At 36.5% G+C, this 24,972-nt stretch overlaps 1 protein-coding gene and 1 non-coding gene across 2 annotated transcripts; one reads left to right on the forward strand and one right to left on the reverse strand.

The window, feature by feature from the left end:
- Window positions 1–3,910: 3,910 nt before the first annotated feature.
- Window positions 3,911–4,017, forward strand: LOC131170828 (small nucleolar RNA R71). The gene has a single exon (XR_009141595.1). It is a non-coding gene; the product is annotated as a small nucleolar RNA R71 (small nucleolar RNA).
- A 12,409-nt stretch (window positions 4,018–16,426) lies between these two features.
- LOC110662242 (LRR receptor-like serine/threonine-protein kinase ERECTA) lies at window positions 16,427–24,852 on the reverse strand. The gene is made up of 27 exons (XM_021821160.2): window positions 24,202–24,852; window positions 23,705–23,849; window positions 23,512–23,583; window positions 23,106–23,177; window positions 22,929–23,000; window positions 22,755–22,826; window positions 22,592–22,663; window positions 22,414–22,485; window positions 22,233–22,304; window positions 22,071–22,139; window positions 21,920–21,991; window positions 21,668–21,739; window positions 21,381–21,452; window positions 20,708–20,779; window positions 20,565–20,636; window positions 20,407–20,478; window positions 20,173–20,244; window positions 20,020–20,091; window positions 19,874–19,945; window positions 19,718–19,789; window positions 19,407–19,475; window positions 19,228–19,299; window positions 19,031–19,104; window positions 18,546–18,674; window positions 17,884–18,231; window positions 17,248–17,618; window positions 16,427–17,048 (listed from the first exon to the last, which is right to left on the reverse strand). Exons 1-27 carry the CDS (start codon window positions 24,275–24,277, stop codon window positions 16,656–16,658), a joined length of 2,970 nt encoding a protein of 989 aa, XP_021676852.2. The 5' UTR covers window positions 24,278–24,852; the 3' UTR covers window positions 16,427–16,655.
- Window positions 24,853–24,972: the final 120 nt, after the last annotated feature.

The raw sequence follows: 24,972 nt of genomic DNA on the forward strand, positions 1-24,972 counted from the left end.
TTGTCCCATGAAGTCTATTCCCCATACATCAAACAATTCTATCTCAAGTATACCATGCAATGGCATTTCATTCCTTCTTGAACTGTTACCTGTTCTTTAGCATTGATCACAAGCTAGCACAAAGGATCTTACATCCTTAAATAAATGTGGCCAGTAAAACCCTGCTTGTAAAATCTTGACTGCGGTCTTTGAAGTGCCTAAATGTCCTCCATATAGTGATGAATGGCAGTGATAAATGATACTTTCCATATCTTCCTCTGGTATGCACCGTCTTATCAGTCCATCATTACATCTCTTGTACAGTAGTGGTTCTTCCCATAAGTAATATCTCACATCATGTAGGAATTTTTTTCTTTGCTGATAAGTCATGTTTGGAGGTAGTACCCTGCGTACAAGAAAATTAACAAAGTCAGCGTACCATGGAGCTTTAGAGAATGCAAGTAATTGCTCATCAGGAAATGAATCGTCAATTGGCAAATCTTCGAAATCTTCCATGTACTCCAATTTTAGTCTAGAAAGATGGTCAGCTACTACATTTTCAGATCCCTTTTTGTCCTTTATTTCAAGGTCAAATTCTTGCAGGAGTAGAATCCATCGAATCAGTCTTGGTTTTGCTTCCTTTTTGTTCATAAGGTACCGGATTGCAGCATGATCTGTGAATACAATGACTTTTGACCCGATGAGGTAAGATCTGAATTTATCCATTGCAAATACCACTGCTAAGAATTCCTTTTCTGTGGTAGCATAATCGATTTATGCATCATCGAGTGTCTTGCTAGCATAATAAATAGCATGGAGCTTTTTATCTTTTCTTTGCCCGAGCACTGCTCCAACTGCAAAATCGCTCCCATCGCACATAACCTCGAATGGTAGCTCCCAATTCGGTGGCTGCATTATTGGTGCTGATATCAGGGCCTCTTTGATTCTGTTAAAGGGGACAATGCAATTTTCATCAAAATCAAAGGGAACATCTTATTTTAACAAGTTATTAAGTGGCTTAGCTATTTTGGAAAAGTCTTTGATAAATCTTCTGTAAATTCCTGCATGTCCCAAAAAGCTTCGCACTCCCTTGACTGACGTTGGTGGTGTCATATTTTCAATTATCTCAATTTTCGCCTTATCTACTTTAATTCCTCTTTTTGATATCAAATGTCCTAGAACTATACCTTCCCTTACCATAAAGTGGCATTTTTTCCAATTTAGGACTAGGTTTGATTCTTCACATCTTTGCAATACCTTAGATAAATTAGCTAGGCAATCATCAAAAGTAGTTTCATAGACAAAAAATCATCCATAAAAACTTCCATAATATCTTCAATATAATCAGAAAAGATAGCCATCATGCTTCTTTGAAAGGTAGCAGGAGCATTATAAAGACCAAAAGGCATTCTCCTATATGCAAATATTCTATAGGGACAAGTGAATGTTGTCTTTTCTTGGTCTTTTAGGTGAATAGGAATTTGAAAGAATTCTGAATACCCATCCAAGTAACAGAAATAAGAGTGTTTCGCTAATCTTTCTAGCATTTGGTCAATGAAGGGGAGGAGGAAATGGTTTTTTCTAGTGGCACCATTCAATTTTCTATAATATATGCACATTCGCCAACTAGTGACTACTCTATTAGGGATTAGTTCATTGCTTGCATTACGGATAACAGTTGTCCCACTTTTCTTAGGAACTATTTGTACTAGACTAACCCATTTACTATCAGAAATTAGGTATATCATACCTGCATCTAGAAGTTTTAAAATTTATTTCTTGACTACCTCTTTCATGTTTGGATTAAGTCTTCTTTAGTGTTCGATTATGGGTTTACTGTTTTCTTCCATGGGTATCCTATGCATGAAAATCGAAGGGTTGATTCCCTTCAGGTCTTCTATTTTATACCCTAATGCTTTGCTATGGATCCTAAGTTCTCTTAACAATTTTTCCTCTTATAACTTAGACAGGCTAACATTGATTATAACTGGATATTTAGAATTTGAGTCCAGAAATGCATACCTTAACGAAAACGGGAGAGGTTTAAGCTCTACCTGTTCGGCTTTTTCCTGGAGCTTACCTTCGATTTGTTCCTCCTTCAAATCCTCCATCTCGGAAGCTTTAGCTAAAGGTAAGGGGTGAAGGAGCTGCCAACTGTTGTGCACATGCTGTTATTTCAGTATTTTCATCATCCACTGTGTGGCTGCACACAATACATGCTTCAAGAGGATCTTTAGGATGTGTCTTATGAAATTCATCTTTAACTTGTTCGTCAATTATGTCAACCTTAAAGCATTCATCAGGTTCAAATTTGTGTTTCACTGTGTCGAACAAGTTGAACTCCAATTCTTCTTCTCCTACCTTGAGGGTTAATCGTCCATTTTTTACGTCTATGATGGCTCTGGCGGTTGCCAAGAATGGTCTTCCTAAGATGATGGGAATTTGGACATCTTCTTCCATCTCAAGGACAACAAAGTCCACTGGAATAAATAATTTGCCCACTTTGATAGGGATGTTTTCAATTATCCCTACAGGATATTTAATGGATCGATTAGCCAATTACAATGAGATTGTTGTGAGCTTCAATTCCTCGATTTCTAGGTTTTTGCATATTGATAGAGGCATTAGGCTGACGCTTGCTCCAAGATTGCAGAGGGCCTTTTCTATTTTCTTGTTACCAATGATACAGGGCATGGAGAAGCTTTCTGGATTCTTCAACTTTGGAGGCAGTTTGTTTTGCAGAATGTCACTGCATTCCTCTGTTAGAGCTATTGTTCCATAGTCCTCTAGCTTCCTTTTCTTTGACAGAATTTCCTTAAGAAATTTGGCATAAGATGGCATCTGAGAAAGTGCTTCAGTGAAGGGATGTTAATGTAACGTTTCTGTAAAACTTCCAAAAACTTCCCAAACTACTTGTCTAATTTGGCTTTGTGAAATCTCTGAGGAAAAGGTAGGGGAGGCTGGTATGGTTCTGGTAATTTCTTTGTTTTCCTTGCTTCCTCTTCTTGATCTTTCTTAACTTATTCCTCCTTTTTCTCTGCTTGGTCTTTAGATTTTTTTTATGGTTTCCTCTGTCAATTCTACCTCTAGTTGTACTAGAGTTCTCCCACTCCTCAGTGCAACTACCTTACAATGCTCCCTTGGGTTCATTTCTAGTTGACTGGGAAGTTTGCCAGCAGCCTTACTTGAAGAACTTGCCTGCTGAGCAATTTGATTCTCTAGCATCTTGTTATGGGTAGCAAGTTAGTCCATTCTGGAAGTCAGCTGTTTAATCAATTCAGTTTGTTATTGTTGAGCTGCTAGGAATCCTTCCATCATGATTTCCATGGTCATTTTCGGTTCAGGTTGTTGAGGTTGGAGAGGTAGCGATGGCTGTGCAAGGTTCTGACCTCTGTTCTGAAATCCAGGGGGTGCTGGAGGTTTGTACCCTTATTGCTTGTTTATTGGCTGGTTTTGCTGATTGGACCATGAGAAATTTGGGTGGTTTCTCCATCCAGGGTTATTAATATTTGAATACGGATTGTTTGGCTGTATCTGGTTGAAGTTTCCTCCATTATTCACATAGTTCATCTATTTTGTAGGTTCATTGAAATTGTTGTATTTTGAATTCATGTACCCTCCTTCGTAGCTGCTTTCATGTTGATTATTTGTACCAACTATGTTGGCTTGCATTTTTTTGAGTTTCTTTGTGAGCTGATCAAACTGGTCATTTATTATGCTCAAGGCATCTACTTCTAGGACTCCTGCAGTTCTTCTTGCATTTCCTCTTTTGTTTGACCACTTATAGTTATGGTATGCAACCCTTTCTAGGAGTTCAAGTGCTTGTGGCACTGTTTTCTCCATTAGATCACCCTCTGCAGCTGAATCAACTGTGCTCCTAGTAGAGGGTAATAATCCATTATAGAAATTTTGCACCAATAGCCAATCTTCTATGCCATGGTGTAGACATTCCCTCTGTAAGTCTTTATATCTTTCCCATGCGTCATAGAGTGATTCTCCCTCCTTTTGTCTGAAGGTGTTGAGCTCAAGTCTCAGCTTTACAGTCTTTGCAGGTGAGAAATACCTTACTATAAAAGCTTGAGAGAGGTTTTCCCAGGTAGTGAATGTTCCAGCCGGTTGAGAAAGTAACCACTTCCTTGCCCTGTTTCGAAGGGAGAATGGGAATGCTCTGAGTCTTATTGCTTTATCAGACACTCCATTCATCTTGAATATATCACATAAGGCAAGAAAACACTGGAGGTGGTAGTGTGGGTCCTCTATTGGTGAACCTGCGAACTGGGTTTGTTGAATCATTTGGAGCCATGCTGATTTTAATTCAAAGTTGTTGGCTTTCACTATGGGTCTAGTGACACTGGGCTGAAATGCTTGGATAGATGGAGCTCCATAATATCTTAAGAGTCTTGGTCTATCATCATTATCGGCCATGGTTGGCATTTCGGGATCTTCTTAACCGTGCTCTTGATGTTTCATTTCCTCTCTGATGGCTTTTAAAGTTCTGTCTATTTCTGGATCACAGTCCAAAATTTCTTCTGGCATTGTTCTGGTCATATACCAGATCGGGTACCTGAGAGAAAAGAAAAGAAATACAACTAGTAAAATAAAATTAATAATAAATATAATTGCCTAAATCAGCTAAATCGCCTATCGCTTGATATTACTAAAAATAAAATTCCCCAACAACGGCGCAAAAAACTTGTTTTGCTATTTTACAATTACCGCAAGTGCACGTATCGCTAACAAGTAATAAAGTGATAAGTAGAGTATCATTCCCACGAGAAATTTTGTTTAGCAAGTACCAATCTATACAGAAATCTTGACTGTCTAGGCTATCGAATACTTAGGGAACGAAGTTTGTTAACTTTAAACACTAAAATGGTAAACTTAAAACGAAATGATTTATTTGAAGCAATTCTGAAATTAAGATTTCACACTTGAATCATACTAGGGATGTTATCTCGTTTATTTACTGAATTAAGGATCATTTTTCTTGATGGAAATTAGTCCTAAGCTATCCTAGATCCTCTCTCAAGGCATCTAGGGTGTATTCTAATTAACTCGAACTCTACTTTCGTGGTGATCAAATCAATTAAAATCCTTTAAGACCTTTGACTAATTTTTAGGTTCCACAAAGGTATCAGCCTATGTCTAGGTCAGAATTCCTAGGTTTAAGATCTTGATTTTCTAATATTAATCTTCACCTTTCAGTCCTTCAATTAACATTTATAATCATAACTAAGTGGATACCAACACATAGCATGTATTAAGATCACAAGAAATTAAATCAAGAAACAAATCTCAAATCCAATAAATAAAACTCAGTGTTCATCCATAATAATAATTATAAGAGCTACTCTCCCAAATCCATAACAAGAAAACTACTCACTCATGGTGAGTTCAGCAAATGTCATGATAAAAAGTAAAAACAATAAAAATGGAGAGTTATGCAAAAGAAATAAAGTAATAAAATTCTATCTAAGGAGATGAAATGAAGGAACCAAAGAGAGTTTCAGCTTTGATCTTGTGAAGCTTCAGCTGAAATACTTCTTTTGGTACTGATGTAGAGCACGACAACAGCAACCTTTAGCAGCATTCCCGACGACAGTGGCCGACCGCTTTCCTGGTGTTTTCTTTTCTATTTATATTGGTTGCCCTAGGGTTAGGTCATTTTGAGTCCGAAAGGCTTTAGGAGTGTCGTTCGAACTAGAAAACAGGAGGGGAATTCGAGTCAGAAAACAGGCTGTAGCATAGTACATGGCCCGTGTGTCACTACACGAGTCCCGCAAAATAGGGCCGTGTAACTTGCTGGAGGAGAATCGCGTGGTCTTGTTTTGGCACAGAAAGTTACACGGGTCTGTGCCAACTACACGGGCCTGATTATATGGGTCGTGTACTTTTGTTCCCATACGGTTCTTCAAGCTTGCGCCCGGCAGAGACTTACATGGGTCCCTGCAGATTACACGGGTCTACTTACATGACCCGTGTACTTGTGTTTCTCATTGATTCTCTTGGCTCTCTTCTAGCAGGGTGTAACACCCCTATGTTCGGTAGTGCGTTCTACTGTTCCGGTGACCTGTGTTATCCGGACAGCTAGGATGCCTAGAACTACACTTCGTTATGAGTGAGGAGACATAAAATAATGAAATACAAGAAAATAAAATATAAGAAAAACAAAGGAAAAATAATAGCAAAGAAATGTAACCAAGTTAAGCGAGCCGAGAACCCTAGCGATGGGTGATCATGCAGGAAGTCACGGCGTGGACCGTTGACTAGCCCTGGACTGCGGGGAACCCTGGAAAATATTTTTAGGACTTAAAGAGACATCAATTGAAGTATAAATATCATTAGAAATATCAAAGAAAAATTAAATAATTAGTACAAAGAAAAGTGAGAAATCGAAAAACGAACAAAACCCGGTGTTACCGAAAAATCGGGAATGCAACCTGAACAGGGGCATTATGGTCATTTGACATCCCGAATTGTCTTTTGACCTAAATGTCCATTAAAAATAAATAATATTACACTTAGAAAATAAAATGAAAAATTAATTTGGGGGTACCTAATGTAAATAGCCAAAAGTGGAGTGAAAATTGTGTAAATAACACATTTAACATATAAAATGGTTTAATTGAAGTAAGTGGACCACTATAGAATAAATTAAAAGCTAAATGGGGCAGGTGTAAGTCCATTACACAATCTGCACTTCATCTTCTCCAAATCCTCTCATCCATGCCGAATTGAGAAGATTGGAAAACTCCATTGCCGTTTTGCCTTCAAGCTCCATTAACCTCTTCATTTCACCTCTAAACACTTAGGTTTCTTCATCAAAGTTTACCTCCACATTACAAGGAAGAGTTTGATAGCAAAATCAAGAAGTTTAGTCAAGGTTTAGCAAGTCCCAACTATAGGTAAATTTGTGTTTTTGAATATTTCTTTGATAAAGTTTGTATACATGTTATGGGTGTTTGCTTTGTGAAGGAATTTTTAAGTTTTGAGGAGTTATTGATATACCCAATTTTGGACAGCTATGGAGTTGTATGTTAATGAAATATTCATACATATATTTGATGAGAATTTATGATGAATAGGGTGAATTAATGTCCTAGTAAGTTATTTCCATGTATATGTGAAGATTGTGCATTTGAAATTGAAGTGGAGGAAGTTATGTGAAACTTTGGCAAGGTGGAGCAATTCGGCAGCCTTGGGACTCTTTAATGAGTGTTTGAATTCATGAAGATGTTAGATGAATTGTGATAGTGAGGGTTGATGAACATGTATGTAAATTAGTTGTGTAAAGTGTATGTAAGAATTAGAAATGTTTATGTGTAAATGTGGTTGTATTTAGACTTTATAAATTAGAGTTTCATTTGGTGTGTTGAGGATGTTTGTATTCTGCCCAAAATGACTTTAAGGTAAGGTGGTAAATGGTTTTGGTAATGTACCAAAACAGAATGGGGTTGAGAGGTGAATTTGTAGCAAGGTAAATGTGTAATGAAATGATGTTTAAGCAATGTAATTAAGGGCAGTGTGCATTTTAGCCCATAACTCTAAATGTGTAACTCCAATTGGTATGAGACCAATTGGAGGTGAAACTAGGCACAAAATGTGCCAACTTTCATTGAGAAAGCATACTAAAATTCTGCTTGCAAGGTAGCATGAAAAATGACCAATTCGGATTAAGTGCAAATGAGGCCTGAAAATTTACCAATTGGGCAGTAGTTAGTGTTTAGGCCATAACTCACTCAAAACAGGTCCAATTGACCTGAAATTTTAACCATGAATAGTTAAGACCCATATCTACAAGTCTTATGAAGACACAAAAGTCCAGAAATGACCATAAGCAAGTCAAACAGCTTGCACAAGTTCGGGTCCAAAAACTGGCCGAACCAAAGTTGACCAAATTGACCTAAATTGACCAAATTTGATGTCATTTGACCAGCAATAGTAAAATGACCATAACTTGGTCTACATAACTCGGAATGACCTAAAATTTTGCCCCGCGTTCCATAAGACATAGATCTACAAGTTTGTAGTTTTGACCGAAAACTGAGGGAACTAGGTCTTCCGGCTAGGTCAAACTAGTATCCCGGAATCCAACAATTTGCAATAAAATGCACTAAACAAGGAAATGAGTTTGGTAAAACGTACCAACCCTAAAATACTATCGAAAATGACATATTAATAACGTTAAAACTTAATTTACCTAGAACGCATCGAGGGTCGACATATTAGGTTGACTAAGTAAATATTTGAATTCAATGAATTAATTATCGAACATTATCGTTAGAGACAATTTAATTTAGTACTGAAACACTTCAAATTGTGTTTCTCAGTTACCAAAGACTCAGGAAAAGGGAAGGAAACACTGAGTCCAGACCAAGAGACAGTTATCAAAGGTTTGTGCACAACAACTATTTCTTTTGAATTTTTCAATTGAAATGAATTATGACTATTTGTACATTATTGTTTTAAATTGTGGAAATGTTTTTAAATGGATATTTATTGCTTGAAAAGCATTGTAAACGATTTGAAACTGTGAGAAATTGTTTAAATGATATTGATGGATACTTATTGATTGAAAAGCATTGGAAATGGTTTGAAACCACAGCTATCATGTATATTGATTGTATTCCTCGCTAGCTTGTCTAGTGGGACGAATTGAATTCCCTCTCTGGCTGAAGTGTTGAGGTGTGTGCTTGTTGAGGACGAATTGGATGAGTACTTATATTTTTGCTAGCTAGCTATGTTATTCCTCATTAGTCATTGACTTTTGGGACGAATTGAATACCTCATTAGCCATCGGCTTTTGGGACGAATTGAACTTTGAAACATGATTAAGCTGTGTGTAATTTATTGATATGTATTGTGAGATTGTGAAATGAATTTAAACTCTTATTGACATATACTGTCTTTTGAATTCAACCATGATCTGACTTATTGAAATTTATTGTGATATTGAGAAATGGAGTTTAAATTCTTGTTGACAATTACTGTCTTGAAATTAACTATGGTTTTAAGTATCCATTATTTAAATGATTTATGAATTGTGATTTAAGTTGTATTTGGTTAATGTTGTGCACCACTGAGACATTGTCTCAAATGATAGCTTTATTATTGTCATGCAGATAGGCAGACATGTGATAGCTGACTAGGCTGCTAGTACCTCCAGCGAGAGACTACTGGGTATAATGAGTATACTAACATTTTGCATTTTGTACTGTAATGTATGACCACTGTATGTACATATTATTTTTGGTTTTGAGCAGTTGTAAATTCAAATTGTACCTTGAAGTTGTAAAATAATTATGAGTTATATTCGGCTTGTAAAAATTGTATTATATTTCTTTTATCTCAGTCTTTGAAAAATTACTATGAATTTGAGTTAAGAAACCTGTTGTGTTGAGAAAATGTTGGAGTTGAGATTTGGAAATATATTGAAGTGATTTTTACAGGTTTTCTGAAGAACTGTTTTATCCAAAATACAGATGGCACTTTGCCAAAATTTTTACAGAAATTCCAAATAATTCAAATATGTTAGTTCTATCACTTCAGTTCAAAAATGTTTTTAACACCTGTAAATAGTGCTCACCACTGTAAAAGAAGTAAGAAAAGTTTTAAAATCCCTTGTAGTGTATTTAATGGGTTATCAGTAGACGAAGTTGGTAATTCATTAGGTATACTACGGGATCATGTTATGCCTTACAGAGGGGTAGGGTGTGACACAGGGAATTACACGGGTCTGGTGCTTAGTTTACACGACCCGTGTACTTTGTATCAGCAGCAATTCTTTGTCTTTTTATCTCTCCAGGCTTTCCTATGCACATCCATCCTTTGGGGCTTCACCAAAACACTTGAAATAATGCAGAAAACATAGAATTAAGGGCTTGGCAATAGAATTTATGAAAACTAATGAAATCAACTATTATGCATGAAAATACTTGTCTAAATGCTATGATTTAGAATACAAATGTGCTTAAAAATATCTATACAATTCAAGTGTATCATATTGCGAATATTATTTCCCAAGGAATAAAACCAACAGCTTCTCTACTCTTTGTTACATAGACCATTCGAGCTCTACTATCTCGAAGGCAAATTAAAAGACTACATTTGATTCAAGACTAAAGACAAAACCTAACCTAGGGTGGTTGTATTATGGATTGGGTTCAGGAGTTGGGCCGAGCAAAGGAAATCCAACCCCTTTTATAACTTGCTTACATGATACAATCCTGTCAATATTCGGTGTGCACATAATTTTCTTATATGAGTACATAGGCTTTTAGTACGTAGTTATTTATATCATATATAATTTCGACTTTTATGCATAGTACACTTGTCATTCATTCAAAGACTCATAATATTTTATAGCGTATCACATGTCAATTTGGGACATTAATCAAACGTAAATGTTTAATTAGCAACTATGCAAATTTTAGAATTTAATTGCAAAAATTGGCAAACTTCATGATTTTTCTAATAATTAAACCTGATTTGGGATTTCTGATATGACTTATTCAATGTTGATATGGCAGCTGATGTAAAATTTACATCAAGTATACTAACAATTAATTGATGGTCGGATGAATTTAAAACATCAATTTAGGGTTACTTGCAAAAATTAACAAACTTATGAATTTTTTTAACAGTTAATCCTTTACATTTTTCACTATAATATTTTATGCGTTTCATGCATTTTGTTATTTTTGTGGCTTGAAATTTGAATATGTTTTTCATGGACCCAAATTATGACCCTACCCGAAAGTTTTCACATGCGAGGGCAACGCCCCAACGGTATGGAGCAGTATAAATATTGTAATATTCTACCATTTGCAGTAGAGTTATGAGATATTCAGAAAATACACTGGAGCTAGAGTTTGAGAGTTCTGATTAATTGTATCTTACTCTTTTCATAATAGTGGAACTTTTTTCTCTTGTCTTGCCAGTTGATGTAAACTTTATTGTTGAACCACGTTAAATCCTGTGTTATTCTTCTTTTCTTTTTTTATACTGTGTAATTGTGCGATTTGTGTGTGTGTCTTAGATTTACGTGCTAGTTATAACAAACTGGTATCAGAGCTTTGTGCGCAAAACCTAGGCTTTACAGATGGCATCGTCTTCAACGAAGTATGAGACGGAGAAGTTTGATGGTGGATCGAGTTTCAGTTTGTGGAAGATTAAAATTAAATCTTCCTTGATCCTACAAGGCCTATGAAAGGCAATCGAGGATAATTTTCTAGAAGGTATGAAAGAGGCGGAGAAGGCTAATCTAAAGGAGAGAGCCTTAAGTGCAATTTTCATAAGCGTAACTGATAATGTCCGACGCGAGATTGGTAGCAAAACCTCAGCGTATGCGGCATGGAAGAAATTAGAGGAGTTGTATTCTACCAAATCGCTGACCAATTACCTGTATCTGAAGAAAAGGCTTTACAATCTGAGAATGAGCGAAGGTACGCCTATTAAAGAACATCTGAATGAATTCAATTCAATCATTATGGACCTAAAGAATATTGATATTGAGATTGATAGTGAGGATCAGGCCCTTATTGTGTTATGTTCTTTGCCACCCTCCTATGAAACTTTGTTGATACTCTATTGTATGGGAAAGAAAGTATTTCACTAGACGATGTTAGTAATTCTCTAAAATTGAAGAATTTGAAAAAGAAATTTCTAGATAATAGAGAAAGATTTGAGAGGGAAGGTTTGGTTAGCAGGGAAAGAACACATTCAAGGGAGGGTTTTTCCAGCAAGAAGAAATCTAAAACCAGATCTAAGTCAAGAATGAAAAAGGCCAACTGTTTTGAGTGCGAAGAGCAAGGTCACTATAGGAAAGGCTGTCCCAAGTTTAAAAACAAAAAGGGAAAAATCCAGAAAGTTCTGCGAATGTAGTTGATAGTTTTATTGATTGTGATGGTGATGACAGCGCTGGAGAAATTTTATCCATGAGTTCAGATCATGGACAAAATTCCTGGATTCTTGATACTGGTGCTACTTATAACATTTGTCCATACAGAAACTAGTATATCACTTACAAACAGATGAGTGGCAAGGTATTTCTGGGCAATGATCGTGCATTATTTATTGAAGGAATTGATAACATCAGATTGAGGATGTTTGATGGCGTTGTCAGAACTATAGAGTATTGGCATGTTTCAGGACTAAAGAGGAACCTGATTTCTCTTGGGACACTTGACTCTCATGGATTCAGATACCGTGCAGAGAATGGAGTTCTCAAAGTGTGCAAGGGCTCTATGGTACTCATGAAGAGCAGTTTGGTTTCAGGATTGTATTTTCTTCAGGCCAGTACAGTTTCAGGGGAAGCTGTAGTAGCATCCCGAAGCAATAATCAGAATCAGACTCAATTGTGGCATATGCGTCTTGGTCATATGAGTGAAAGAGGATTATCTGTGTTAAGCAAATAGGATTTGTTGGACAGGTAGAAAATAAAATCTATGAACTTTTGTGAACATTGTGTGTTTGACAAATAGACTAGGGTGAAATTCAATAAAAAGGCAGTGCACAAGACCAGAGAAACAGTGGATTATATCCACTCAGATCTATGGGGTCCTAACAGAATCCCTTCCAAGAGTGGTACCAGGTACTTCATGACTTTGATTAATGATTACTCTCGTATGATGTGGTGTATTTTCTAAAAATAAAAGATGAGGCATTTTCAACCTTTGTAAAGGGGAAGATGATGATTGAGAAGCAGATAGAAAAGAAGGTTAAGAGTCTTAGAACTGATAACGATTTGAAATTTTGCAATCGTGAGTTCTATGCATTCTGCAGCAATGAAGGTATAGTGAGACATCGCACATGTACAAGGACACCACAATAGAATGGTATTGCAGAACGCATGAACAGAATGCTTTGTGACAAAGCACGAAGCATGCTCTCACATTCAGGATTGGGAAAGGATTTCTAGGCTGAAGCAATTAATACAACATGTTTCTTAGTTAATAGATCTCCATCTACAACTATTGAGTGCAAAGCTCCTTTTGAGATCTGGTCCGATTCACCTGCTGATTACTCTCAACTAAGAGTATTTAGTTACCCTGCTTATGCTCGTGTGAGAGATGGTAAGCTTGAGCCGAGGGCAAGAAAATGCATATTTCTAGGGTATGCATATGGAGTGAAAGGCTACAGGTTGTGGTGCAATTATCCAAAGTCTCCAGGATTAATTATCAGCAGGGATGTGACATTTAATGAGTCTGCTTCATTGGATAGTCAGAGGGAGAAGTCAATAGCAGAATCAGATCACAGTGTCAGAGAACAGGTGGAGCTTGATATTGATACTACAACAATTCAGCCTGGTGATTCAGAGGATGACGTGCAAGATCCTGATCAACAAGAGGATGCATCTGAGCAATAGCAACAGGAATCATATAGCATTACAACTGGTAGAGAGAGAAAACATATTAGACCACCGCAGAGATATGCATATGCAGATCTATTTGCATTTGCCTTGTCAGTTGCTGAAATAGTTGATGTGTATGAACCCAGCAATTATAGAGAAGCTATTTCTTGTTCAGATGCAAATCAGTGAGTCGGTGCTATGAGTGAAGAAATTAAATCTCTTCACAAGAATCAGACTTGGGAGCTTGTAACATTGCCTAAGGGACAAAAAGTGGTAGGTTGCAAATGGGTGTTCAAGAAAAAGGAAGGCACTCCAGGGGTTGAAGCACCTCGATAAAAGGCACAGTTGGTAGCAAAAGGCTTTACTCAGAGGGAGGGGATTGACTTTAATCAAGTTTTTTCTCTAGTTGTGAAGCACAACTCTATCAGAGTCTTACTTGCTATGATTGCTCTTCATGATCTAGAGTTTGAGCAACTAGATGTGAAGACAACATTTTTTTATGGTGAGTTGGAGGAGCAAATTTATATGAGTCAGCCTAAGAGATTTGTCTTTCCAGGTATGGAGAATCGTATTTGCTTGCTTAAGAAATCTTTATATAGTCTGAAATAGTCTTCTAGGCAGTGGTACAAAAGATTTGATACAATCATGGTTCGTAATAGCTTTAATCATAGTTCATAAGATAGTTATGTGTATCATAAGAAGCTTTCAGATGATTCCTTTATTTATCTACTATTGCATGTGGATGACATGCTTATTGCTGCTAAAAACATGTCACAAATTAACATTCTGAAAAAGCAGTTAGTGATGAGTTTGAGATGAAGGATTTGGGTGTTGCAAAAAAGATATTGGGAATGGAAATTACTAGGGATAGAAGTGTTGGGAAGCTTTTCTTGTCTCAACAAGCCTATGTTGAGGAAGTGCTTAAGCATTTCAACATGAATAAAGCTAAGCCTATGATTGTTCCGTTTGCTGCCCATTTCAAGTTATCTGCAGACATGTCACCAAAAACAGATGAGGAGATGGAGCACATGTCTAGCGTTCTCTATTTGAGTGCTGTTAGTAGCATCACGTATGCTATGGTATACACCCAACCTGACATTTCACATGCAGTAAGTGTTGAGAGTAGATACATGGCGTGTCCTGGGAAAGAGCATTGGCAGGCAGTGAAATAGATTTTGAGATATTTGAAGAGTACTACAGATGTTAGTATGACATTTGACAGGGCTAAGATGATTGATTTAATTGTTGGCTATGTAGATTTAGATTTTGTAGGAGACTTAGACAAGAGGAGATCTTTGACAGGTTATTTATTTACTCTTTCTGGAAGTGCTATCAGTTGGAAGGCAACATTACAAGCTACAGTTACTTTGTCTACCACAGAGACTGAATATATGACCTTAGCAGAAGCAGTAAACGAAGCTTTATGGTTACAAGATTTGGTGGGTGATCTTGGGCTAATACAAAACAAGGTAACAGTATTTTGTGACAGCCAGAGTGCAATACACCTTATAAAGAATCAGATGTACTATGAGTGAACTAAGCACATTAATATCGGATATCACTTCATTCGAGACATTGTATCTAAGGGGACTGTAGTTATACAGAAAGTCTCTACACATGATAATCCAGCAAATATGATGACCAAGGGAGTCCCAGTCAGCAAGTTTAGGCATTGCCTAGACTTGGTTGGTTTTTGAAGTGCTCAGTAATGCTCTTATGAGGGCATATTGTAAGACAGAGTGTTTGTGGTTATTTTGTTGATGATTAAGGGAATTCAAGCCAAAGGAAGAATTGTTATTTTTGTAGGTTGAAATTTAGATATGTTTTTCATGGATCTGAATTATGATCGGACTGACAGTTTTCGCGCTGCGACTTGATTGGGATTAAAAGTGAGATCTGTGATGGTAGCGGTAGAGTTGTGAGATATTCGGAAAACACACTGAGGTTAGGGTTTGAGAGTTCTGATTAATTGTATCTTGCTCTTTTCATTATAGTGGAACTTTTTTCTCTTGTCTTCTCTGTGGACGTAAACCTTACGGTTGAATCACGTTAAATCTTATGTTATTATCCTTCTCTTTTTTTTTTAAACTATGTGATTGTACGATTTGTGTGTATACCTTAAATTTGCATGCTAGTTATAACACATTTTTTTTCCACTTTTTTTTAAGTGACATAAAAAGGTTCATTAATGGAAAATTAGATCTCAAAGCGGATGCTTATGCTACTTAATGGTTTATACTAAATTATTTATTTTAATTTACAACAAATATATTAAATTTTAAAACAAATTTATAAATAAATGCTTCAATAATAAATTTATGCAAGACAAAATTCTCCAAATAAAAGAAAGGAAGTGATTAAGCTTTATGTTTATCTAATTTAAGTACTTTTTTTCCTTTAAGATACTTTTCCGATTGCATTGCGGATTGATGTTGCCAGGTAAGTCCAATGCCTAACTAGAAAATGACTAGAGTTTGAGGTTTGCATTTTATTAGGGTGAGTAATAAAAAAATAATAATAATAAATAAACCTTCAATTATTTTCATAAAAATAAAATTGAAAAAATCTAACCGATCAAATTACCAATTTATGACTTTTATCAATTTTATGGATTTTTATGTAATATAAAATGCAATATTTGGAATTTATAGTAAGTTTAATAGATTGAACTTGAAATGATCTTGTTCTTGAACCATGCCATATCTGTTTTCAAGCCAGGGTGAAACTAAATGGTTACTGAAGCTTTTTGGTTAAGATAATGACACATCTTTGATTTGTAACCAAACTTGAATTTTGGGCAAAACTTAAAAATCTCAGCTGCTAGAGAATTAAATTAATTCCAGCCAATGTTAGCAATGGACAATTTAATACGGTGTCATTGGTCTGCAATGGCAGTAAACTCTACTCGGTACTGGTCAAAACGTCCGAACTAGACATACCTATACAGCCCAGCAAGTTAAAGGCTCACCAGTGAATTATTGCTGCTCGAGCATATAATGCACTGCTACACCCAACTGGCCTTTTTACTTAACAGAGGCCAGAGCCTGCCTCTGACCCTGTAAAGCCACCAGTGGTCCCTCTGGGACAATGACAAAATTGCAGAAATGATTTCATATGGTACAACCGCAAAAGCATACATACGCGTTCTGGTACTAGCACCTTTCAGATTTTTCAGTAAAGTAAGCCCTTTTCCCTAGCTACAATAATTGATACCAAATCTTTGTACACATTTTCCACACTCATCAGCCTAATACCCCTCACCAAAACGTTTAAAAAAAGGTATCCACTAGCCCAATACTTAATGTTGGGATATCTAATTATCCTATTATGATGATACTTGAATATTCCTTGCACTGGTCTGGGAAATTACCTCTCCAAATTTCAGGAAAAGTTGTGCATCTGAAGTGCTCATGGAGGGGCAATTCACCATGTGTGGAGTCTTGAGATTTGCATACTCATCCATGTAGCAAGAAACTTTGGCAGATGGGACTGCTGCAGGTGGGGCTGGGCTGCATTGCTTTGGTGGAACAGGGGATGGCACAAGGCTCCCAATGACCCGTGTCACTTCGTGCATAGTCGGCCGGTCAGATGGCTGCCTCTTCGTACATAGAAGAGCAAGCTGAAAAACTTTCTTTACAGCTCCTAGATCTGTACAAGTAGCTGTGATCTCAGGATCGACAGTTTCCATAACAGCATTGTTGGCTGTCTTGGATAATATCTGATATAGACAAAAAGAAAGATGGTGGAGAAATCAATAAATCTTTATTTGCAATTCCAAATCCTTGTATTGCCATAAATTACATTTTAAGTTTAACATTTTAAAAGATATTTCCAGTACCAAGAAGAGGAAAACAAAGAAAACAAAGATAACAAGAAAACAAAGATAAAAAGAAAACAAAGATAAAAAGAATACAAACCAGTTGATGAAGATTGCATTCATTGTCAACTGCTTTCTTTCCAGTCAGCAACTCAAGTAGAACAATCCCAAAACTGTACACATCAGACTTTTCTGTAAGTCGGGAGGTGCGGGCATACTCAGGATCTATATAACCAATGGTACCCATTATGTATGTAGAAGTATGGGATTTTGACACACATAAGCTCTTTGCAATGCCAAAATCAGTGAGATGAGCCTCGAAATCCTTGTCCAACAGAATGTTTGATGACTTCACATCCCTGTGAATGATGCGGGGATTACAATCATGGTGTAGATATGCTAGCCCTTGAGCTGCTCCTAGAGCTATCTGAAGACGAGCATCCCAGTCAAGCTTCTTCTTCTTTGTAGGGCCTGAGACAAAAGCTACATGTCATCACAAGAATTTGGCATCCACTAGGTAGTAACTCATTTCCATAGTCCCACAAGCCTACTCACATAAGATTTAACTAGAATTTGACATTTTCAAAAGTTTTCCATGTGGACTCAACCAAATGCCTTGAAGAAAATCAGGGATGGATTAAGAGTACGTAAAAGCAAAATACAGGAACAACACAAAATAAGGATCCAAAATAAAGATACCATGGCATTAGATCTGCCTAGGGAAACTCAAACTCACCATGCAGGAGATCCCAGAGACTGCCATTTTCCATATAATCATAAAAAAGGAGGTTGCCAGAAGGGGACAGGGAATATCCTTGTAGGCTAACCAGATTCCGATGCTTGATGCTTCCAACCGTCTCAAGTTCTGTCTCAAATTCCTTCAAGCACTGAGGATAGTGAGTGTAGAGCCTCTTGATAGCCACTGGCTTGCAATTTTTAAGGACACATTTGTACACAGTGCTGGATGCACCATAACCAATTATATACTTCTCACTCAAATTCTCGGTCATCCTCATGATATCCTCGTACACATGGAGTGCCATATTCATGTGAAGGATCACTAACTTTGGTGTCGAATAAGTAACTGCTTGTTCAACAGGCATAGAATAATCAATATTGGCTATTTGACAGGTGATCAAAATTTGTCTGGTTATAATTTGATTCAGGAAAAAAAGGCAACATAATAAGCATTTCTTATACTCTTTACTTTCTGATGATTACTGCAAAGAGAAAGATCCATAAGATAGTTAAGAACATTTGGTCAGTTTAACAGAGAAATAAATCTCTAATATTGGGAGGTGCAGCACATCTCAATCTAATGACTCAACAAAAACCTCATCCACAGCCCAAAGTTATTCAACTTGATCAGCACAATATCATATAAATTTTTGAAAGTACCTGGTTTGTCAAGTGATCCATCAGGAAAAGGCATTTGATTATGTGGTCGGCATGCTGCTACTAAGATCATTAGAAGAATTACAAGGGCTCCAAGTGCGATGCCAAGGATAGCAGCTTTAGAAATTGTAACTGCATAGACAGTGGCAAGAAAATAATAATAATAATCCTGTTTCTTCAGCATTGCAACTAGAAGGCCTTAATATTTGGAGGGCTGAATTTATTCCCTTCATAATAAAACAATTAGTGCTAGCAGATGCATATTGGTAAGTGCAATTTCCTATGTTGTCAGCATAAAAGATCCTAGCATTTTAATCTCATGCAAAGTATTCTGATGTTGAATGTGCTACTCATGATACGACAAAATAATTTAAGGTTTATAACAGTGTTTTTTTTATTCTCCACAGAAATGAACCAAAAAATATAATCTTAAAAGCAGCGGGCTACTCTCCTAGCATTGATAAAATAAAATTTACGGCCATGAATACCTCGTTCTGTTGGATGAGACTCATTGCAAGGAGAATTGAGCCAATAGCCACAAAGACCAGGATTTCCGAAAAAACTGCACAAAAAGTTCTATCAGTTTAATGGGAGTCTTGAAAGGCTAACTGGGAGAAACATTCAGACAGTTAAATCAAATAACTTTGAGCTGTGCGAATTTAGACAATTTAGCAAACCTTCTAACCTGTTAGGTGGAAACCTTGAGAAGTTATTACTTGTAGGAATTACACCAACTAGGTTGTTGTAGGAAACATTCCTGCATCATGCATTTAGATTAATTTTGTTTGTGTAATCTCAGCCCCTTTAATTAAACATTCATGCGTCAGTCAGAAAAAAAGGATATATTCCAGTATGTACACTTACAAGACAGTGAGACTGAGGCAGTTGATCAGAGACGTAACATCTCCTGAAAGATTATTATTTTCAAGTCTCCTGCAATATTTTGCATTAAAAATTTAAACCATAATTGAAACTATGAGCAAAATAATGACAAATAACACATCAACAGAGGCAGTCAAAATCCTAATTAATTGCAGTTAAGGGATCTGTTCCAATAGCTCTAAAACTTGTTAATAAAATAATTATGATAACAAGGCTATTAAACAAAAACAAAAGCCAAATGTTCAGAATTAGCATGAGGTTACAGTTTATGTAGGCCAGAAATTCCAGCTTACAATGAGAATATGTTTTGAAGTTGACTAAGTTCGTCAGGAATCACTCCCAAAAGATGATTATTTGAAAGATCTCTACAAGGCCACATGGAACACAAAATTAGAAAGGGCCAAAGTAAGCTCCATATGTATCATTCAAAACATTAAATGATTTCTCACATCTCCATAACACTTCTCAGGTTACCAAACTCTGCTGGAATAACTCCTGATAGTTGGTTTCTACTTAAATTCCTATCACAAAAAAAATGGGCATCAGCAAAGAGAAACTTTTTAAGATGCTGGAATTACTTGGCATATGAACTCACAACTTTAGGAGATGTTCCAAGTCACCAAGTGAAGAAGGAATGGACCCACCAATTTTGTTATTAGAAATATCCCTGAGCAAGTGGGCAAGGTAAGGAAGGAGCAATCAATACTAAAATGACAAATAGTAGAAAACTTGAGCAGTCAATACTTACAAAGTATCCAAATTACCAATCCTAGATAGCTCAATAGGAACAATACCCCTAATGTTATTGGAGGAGAGATTCCTGAGAGGTCAAAACAAAGAATCAATGTGAAATTGTGTGAACTTAGAGTTACATTTACATAATTAAAAACATTGCTGAGCAACTCATATGCAAGGATACAAACTGAAAATTTAAAATTTCATAATAATGCAAAAGTTTTGGCGGACCATGGACCAGACTTACAAATATGTCATACTCTCTAGCCTTTGAAAAGCACGCGGGATACTTCCATTCAACTTGTTACCATGCACATTGCTAAAATCAAATGGAATTTTTAACAGCCATCTAAAAGTGGTTAAAGACTTCAACAGAAAGTCACAGGAAAAAGGTTAAATCCTTACAGGCTGTTGAGATTTGTGCACGAGCTGAGATTATCAGGTATAGGCCCTTCAAGGTGGTTGTTGGCAACATTTCTGTAAGAATATTGCATTAGTAACTCGTACAGGAAGCACTAAAATCAAACCTTCAGAATAACACAACATACAGATCAAACAAGTCAGTGAGTTTTCCAAGCTCTGCTGGGATGCGCCCCGTGAGTTGATTATCATTTAATTCCCTGAAAGGGCAGAGCACCACTTCAAATAGTGATATCCATCAAATACTGATATACTTTCCACATATCCATCATGAAGAAAACATGGCATTCTCAAAAACACACATCACAGCCAATATTTTATAAGCCATAATGATGCAGATCCCCAAGTTCTCAAATCAAATGTAATTAAACTAAACCAAAAACCAAATATGCTCATAAACACTGCATACAAATAAAAAGAACAAAAAACTATGTATGGAGTCGCCCATTATGAGAATGCCTAAAAGAAAAAATTTTGTTTAACAGCTACTTCTCCATTACAACCTTGGTTCACAATTAGGACTATAGAGGAATACATATGCATATATTGCATCATGTAATCCAACCATCACACGATGGTAAATAAACAGAAAAGGGCAGAGAATCATTTAGTGAAATATCTGGGACTGTTATGATATTCTTAAAAAATGATGTCAAAATGGCTACAGAAGTAATTATAAAGAAAGCCAAGAAGTTCTCAGAATGCATTTGACCATGCAAATGACTACTGCACTTCTTAGACATGCAATTCAAAAAGAAAATCAATTAAGCTCCAAAAAAAGTGTAGGAAAAATGCTCATACAAGTAGTGTAGCCGTGTCATATTCCCAAGCTCAGGGGGAATCGATCCAGTCAGCTTATTTCCATGCAAATACCTACAAAATATGATCATTCCAATCAACAATAGATTTAGCATGTAAAGAACATCAATAATCAATTAGAATACAAGACTAAAATAATTAAAAAAAAAATGATAATAGTTCTTTGGCATGCAGCAATTCTAAGCTGACATCAAGACAGATTTGTTTGTGATGTTTGACAACTTACAGCCAAGAATCATAATGCGCAAAACTAGCAACCACGTACTTACAGTTTCTCTGTGTAAGTCAAATTTCCCAAAATAGGAGGGATAGGCCCAGTCAACATGTTGCAGCTTAGATCTCTGCTTTAGACACAAGGAAAAGCATTGGCATAAGAGGCACAAACTCTTCAAAAATAAAGGAGCAAATGTAAAGAACGAATAAATAATAATGTTCAAATAAATCCACAAAGCTTGTCTTTTGATAATGTCATACTCAGAAAACTTCTAAAGTTAAGATAAAAAGTTATTAACAGCACTTACAATACAGCAAGTGCCTGCATTAGCCCAATCACTGATGGGATCTTCCCCCCAAGCTGATTACCTTGCAACGATCTAACCAGTAAAATGAGGTGTAAGAACCCTTCGTAAATAATTAGCATTCACAAAAGCAAAGAGAATTTAAGGAACATACAATGTGGCCACTTGTAAGAACCCAATGTTGAATGGAATCTCTCCTGTTAGCTGGTTGTAAGATAAGTCCCTACCAATGGAAAGTAAATAATAAATAAACTTTCAATTAACTACATAAGGCATTCTAAGTATTAAAGTCCCTTGAGTTGGATGAAGTACATACAAGACCTGGAAGGAAGTACAGTTGCCTATAAGTTCAGGAATACTCCCAGTTAAACTGTTGTTTCTTACATCACTACAATGATTAGCAGAAACTACGTTATTTAGGCAGAGCACATGATAAACCACGAAGCAATAACAGTCTTGAGTTCCTAGAGCAAAAGCATTTGGTAATGAAAACTTACAAATACCATAGCCCAGTCAGTTGGCACATATCTGGAGAAAGTGTACCCACCAAATTGTTTCCCCGTAAACCACTAGGGAGTTTAGGGAAGGAAAAAGATGCTCGGATCAAATTCAAGAGAGAATAGGATACCATGCAATAGAAAATGTGCGAATTAAATTAAAATGGACATTTCTTACAGATACTGCAATACTTCATTCCAGTATATTAATCTAGGTATCTCACCACTGAGTTTATTCTGTGCCAGATCTCTGCAATAGTGATCAGAAAATATGAATTCCGGATGTAGTAAATTTGATTAGAAATAAAGAAAAAATTGAGGAAGTTAACTTAGAATCTTACAAAACTTTCAAGTTTGGAACCTGAGACAGAGTGGATGGAATTGGCCCAACCAATTGATTATTCTTCAAAATCCTGAGAATCATGCAGTGGCAAATGAAGTTCACAATAGCGATGGAGAGAAGCAATGATCCACAGTTCTCAAACACAGAGAAAAATATTTGCAAAGTTACTTACAGAAATTCTAGTTCCTTCAACTTTGAAATTGAAAACGGTATGTCTCCATATATCTCATTAAAAGACAGGTCCCTAACAATACCCAAAATCAATTAACTGAACTAACAAAGACCAGAACAATTGTCACACATCGGAGTAACTATATGGTTTTTAGTCTGTTTCAAATGCAGAACTTACAGGCTTTTCAAAGATGAGCAGTCACCAATCTCATCAGGGATCTGCCCAGAGAGACGATTTCCCCTGAGATCGCTGGTGGAAGAATATAGAATGACAATTAATTTTGACTTTAACCCAAGTAAACTTCATGCCCATAAGCAAAAAAAATTGCCTAGACTCAAAAGTCTTTGAAAGCAAATTATGAAGAATATCTGAAAGAGAGTTCTAACACTACGTGTTCAACAAGTTGCTCTCTTGGGGAAGAAATTTCCAACAAAAACTAACGATTGTGCTAAATTAAAACAAAAAAGAGTTAAAAAGGAAACACAGAACTTCCTGCTTCCCACAACCCCCCCCCCCAAACAAAAAAAAAAAAAACCCAAACACCTACGTTGCAAAATGAAGGTATAGAAGTAGGAATCTTTACATAGAAAGCAGGTCTTTGAGATTTCCAATTGCAGGCGAAATCTCCCCGTCAAGATTCAAACCTGACAGATTACTAGAACACCACAAAAACAACCAATGAGGAAGAGAAATAAAAGATCAACTTTTGACAGCCAAAAACAAATGTTTATGGTAACATTCAGAGCCAAAATATGAAAAATAAAAAATAGACTCACAGAGCAATGACATTGAAGGTGGCATTATCACAAGTGACTCCTCTCCAAACACAGTAGTCTGAAGATGAAGATGGGGAGTCTGTCCAGTCATATAGAACATTGTCTACATCTCTAAATGACTTCTTTATCTCCAATAGCGTTGCTCCTTCAAAACATAACACCACCAGTGTCAGTATCAATACAAGCAACACACAGAAAAAGATACATTATAGATTGCACAACCAATAATGAAGCTCTAAAAATACCAAAAGCCTGGTGTCTACTCACCATAAAAAATTCAAAGCATAAGGCTTATTTAAAATCCATGAAACCTTTAAAGAAAAGAAAGTGTCATACGCTTGGACCTTTGTCAACCTTACCCACGTTGACAACAACTTGAGGTTTAAAAAATAGCTCATGTACAGTTGCTGATATCAAGACGGAACAAAATAAAAATGGCAACCAACTTCTACTTTCCTGCACCCGTTTCGCTATAGCCAACAAGAAAAAGAACTCACCGTCGTCGGAATCCACAGCACCAAAACCCAAGCCAAGGAGAAGAGCCAGGAGGACAAATTTCACCCAAAATGCCATAATTACCCTCCTAAAAAGACCCTATTTTCAAACCACACTACACATCCCTTCCAACTCTTGCACAACAACGTCTAAGCACCACTGACCCAAAAGCTTAGCCTTTTCCCTTCAGTTAGAACTCGAAATAAGAAAAAAAGGAAGGAGAAGAAATAGTTAAAGTTCTCGTTGAAGTCGCCGGCATTGAATGTAGCTACTGCAGTGAAGTTATGAAGGGAGAGAAGGGGTTCTATTTTTTCTTTTGTTTTTTGTTTCTTTTTTAAATTTTGGGTATCTATAATAGAGAAGAAGAAGAGAGCAGTGGCTTATAGTTTTGCTTGTTCAATCACATCGGTCTGGCAAGATAGGCCTGTAAGATACAGTGCTCTCATTGAGTTGTTCAGTACCAAAGCTACAACTGCGAGAGAAAGAAACAGAGAAAGAGAGAGAGAGGAAATAGCAACAGCTAGAAAGAGAGAGAATTATTTCACAGATAAAGTTAAAATAGTCACTCTGCAAGAGCTCTGCAATAAAACCTGCAACTTTCTCTCTCCCTCTTCTCTCTCTTCTTGATAACTTTCTCTCTCTACATTTTTATTGGGTTGGTTTTTTTTCTCTCTCTTGGCAGCAATAACAGGATAGGCAATGCCAATGCAAATCATAGGTCACTTTCTCTTTTGGTTTTTTGCAGCTAGCTTTGCTCAAACGGGTAAGGTAAT

This window comes from Hevea brasiliensis, chromosome 11 (assembly GCF_030052815.1).
Source record: "Hevea brasiliensis isolate MT/VB/25A 57/8 chromosome 11, ASM3005281v1, whole genome shotgun sequence".
Taxonomy (NCBI): domain Eukaryota; kingdom Viridiplantae; phylum Streptophyta; class Magnoliopsida; order Malpighiales; family Euphorbiaceae; genus Hevea; species Hevea brasiliensis.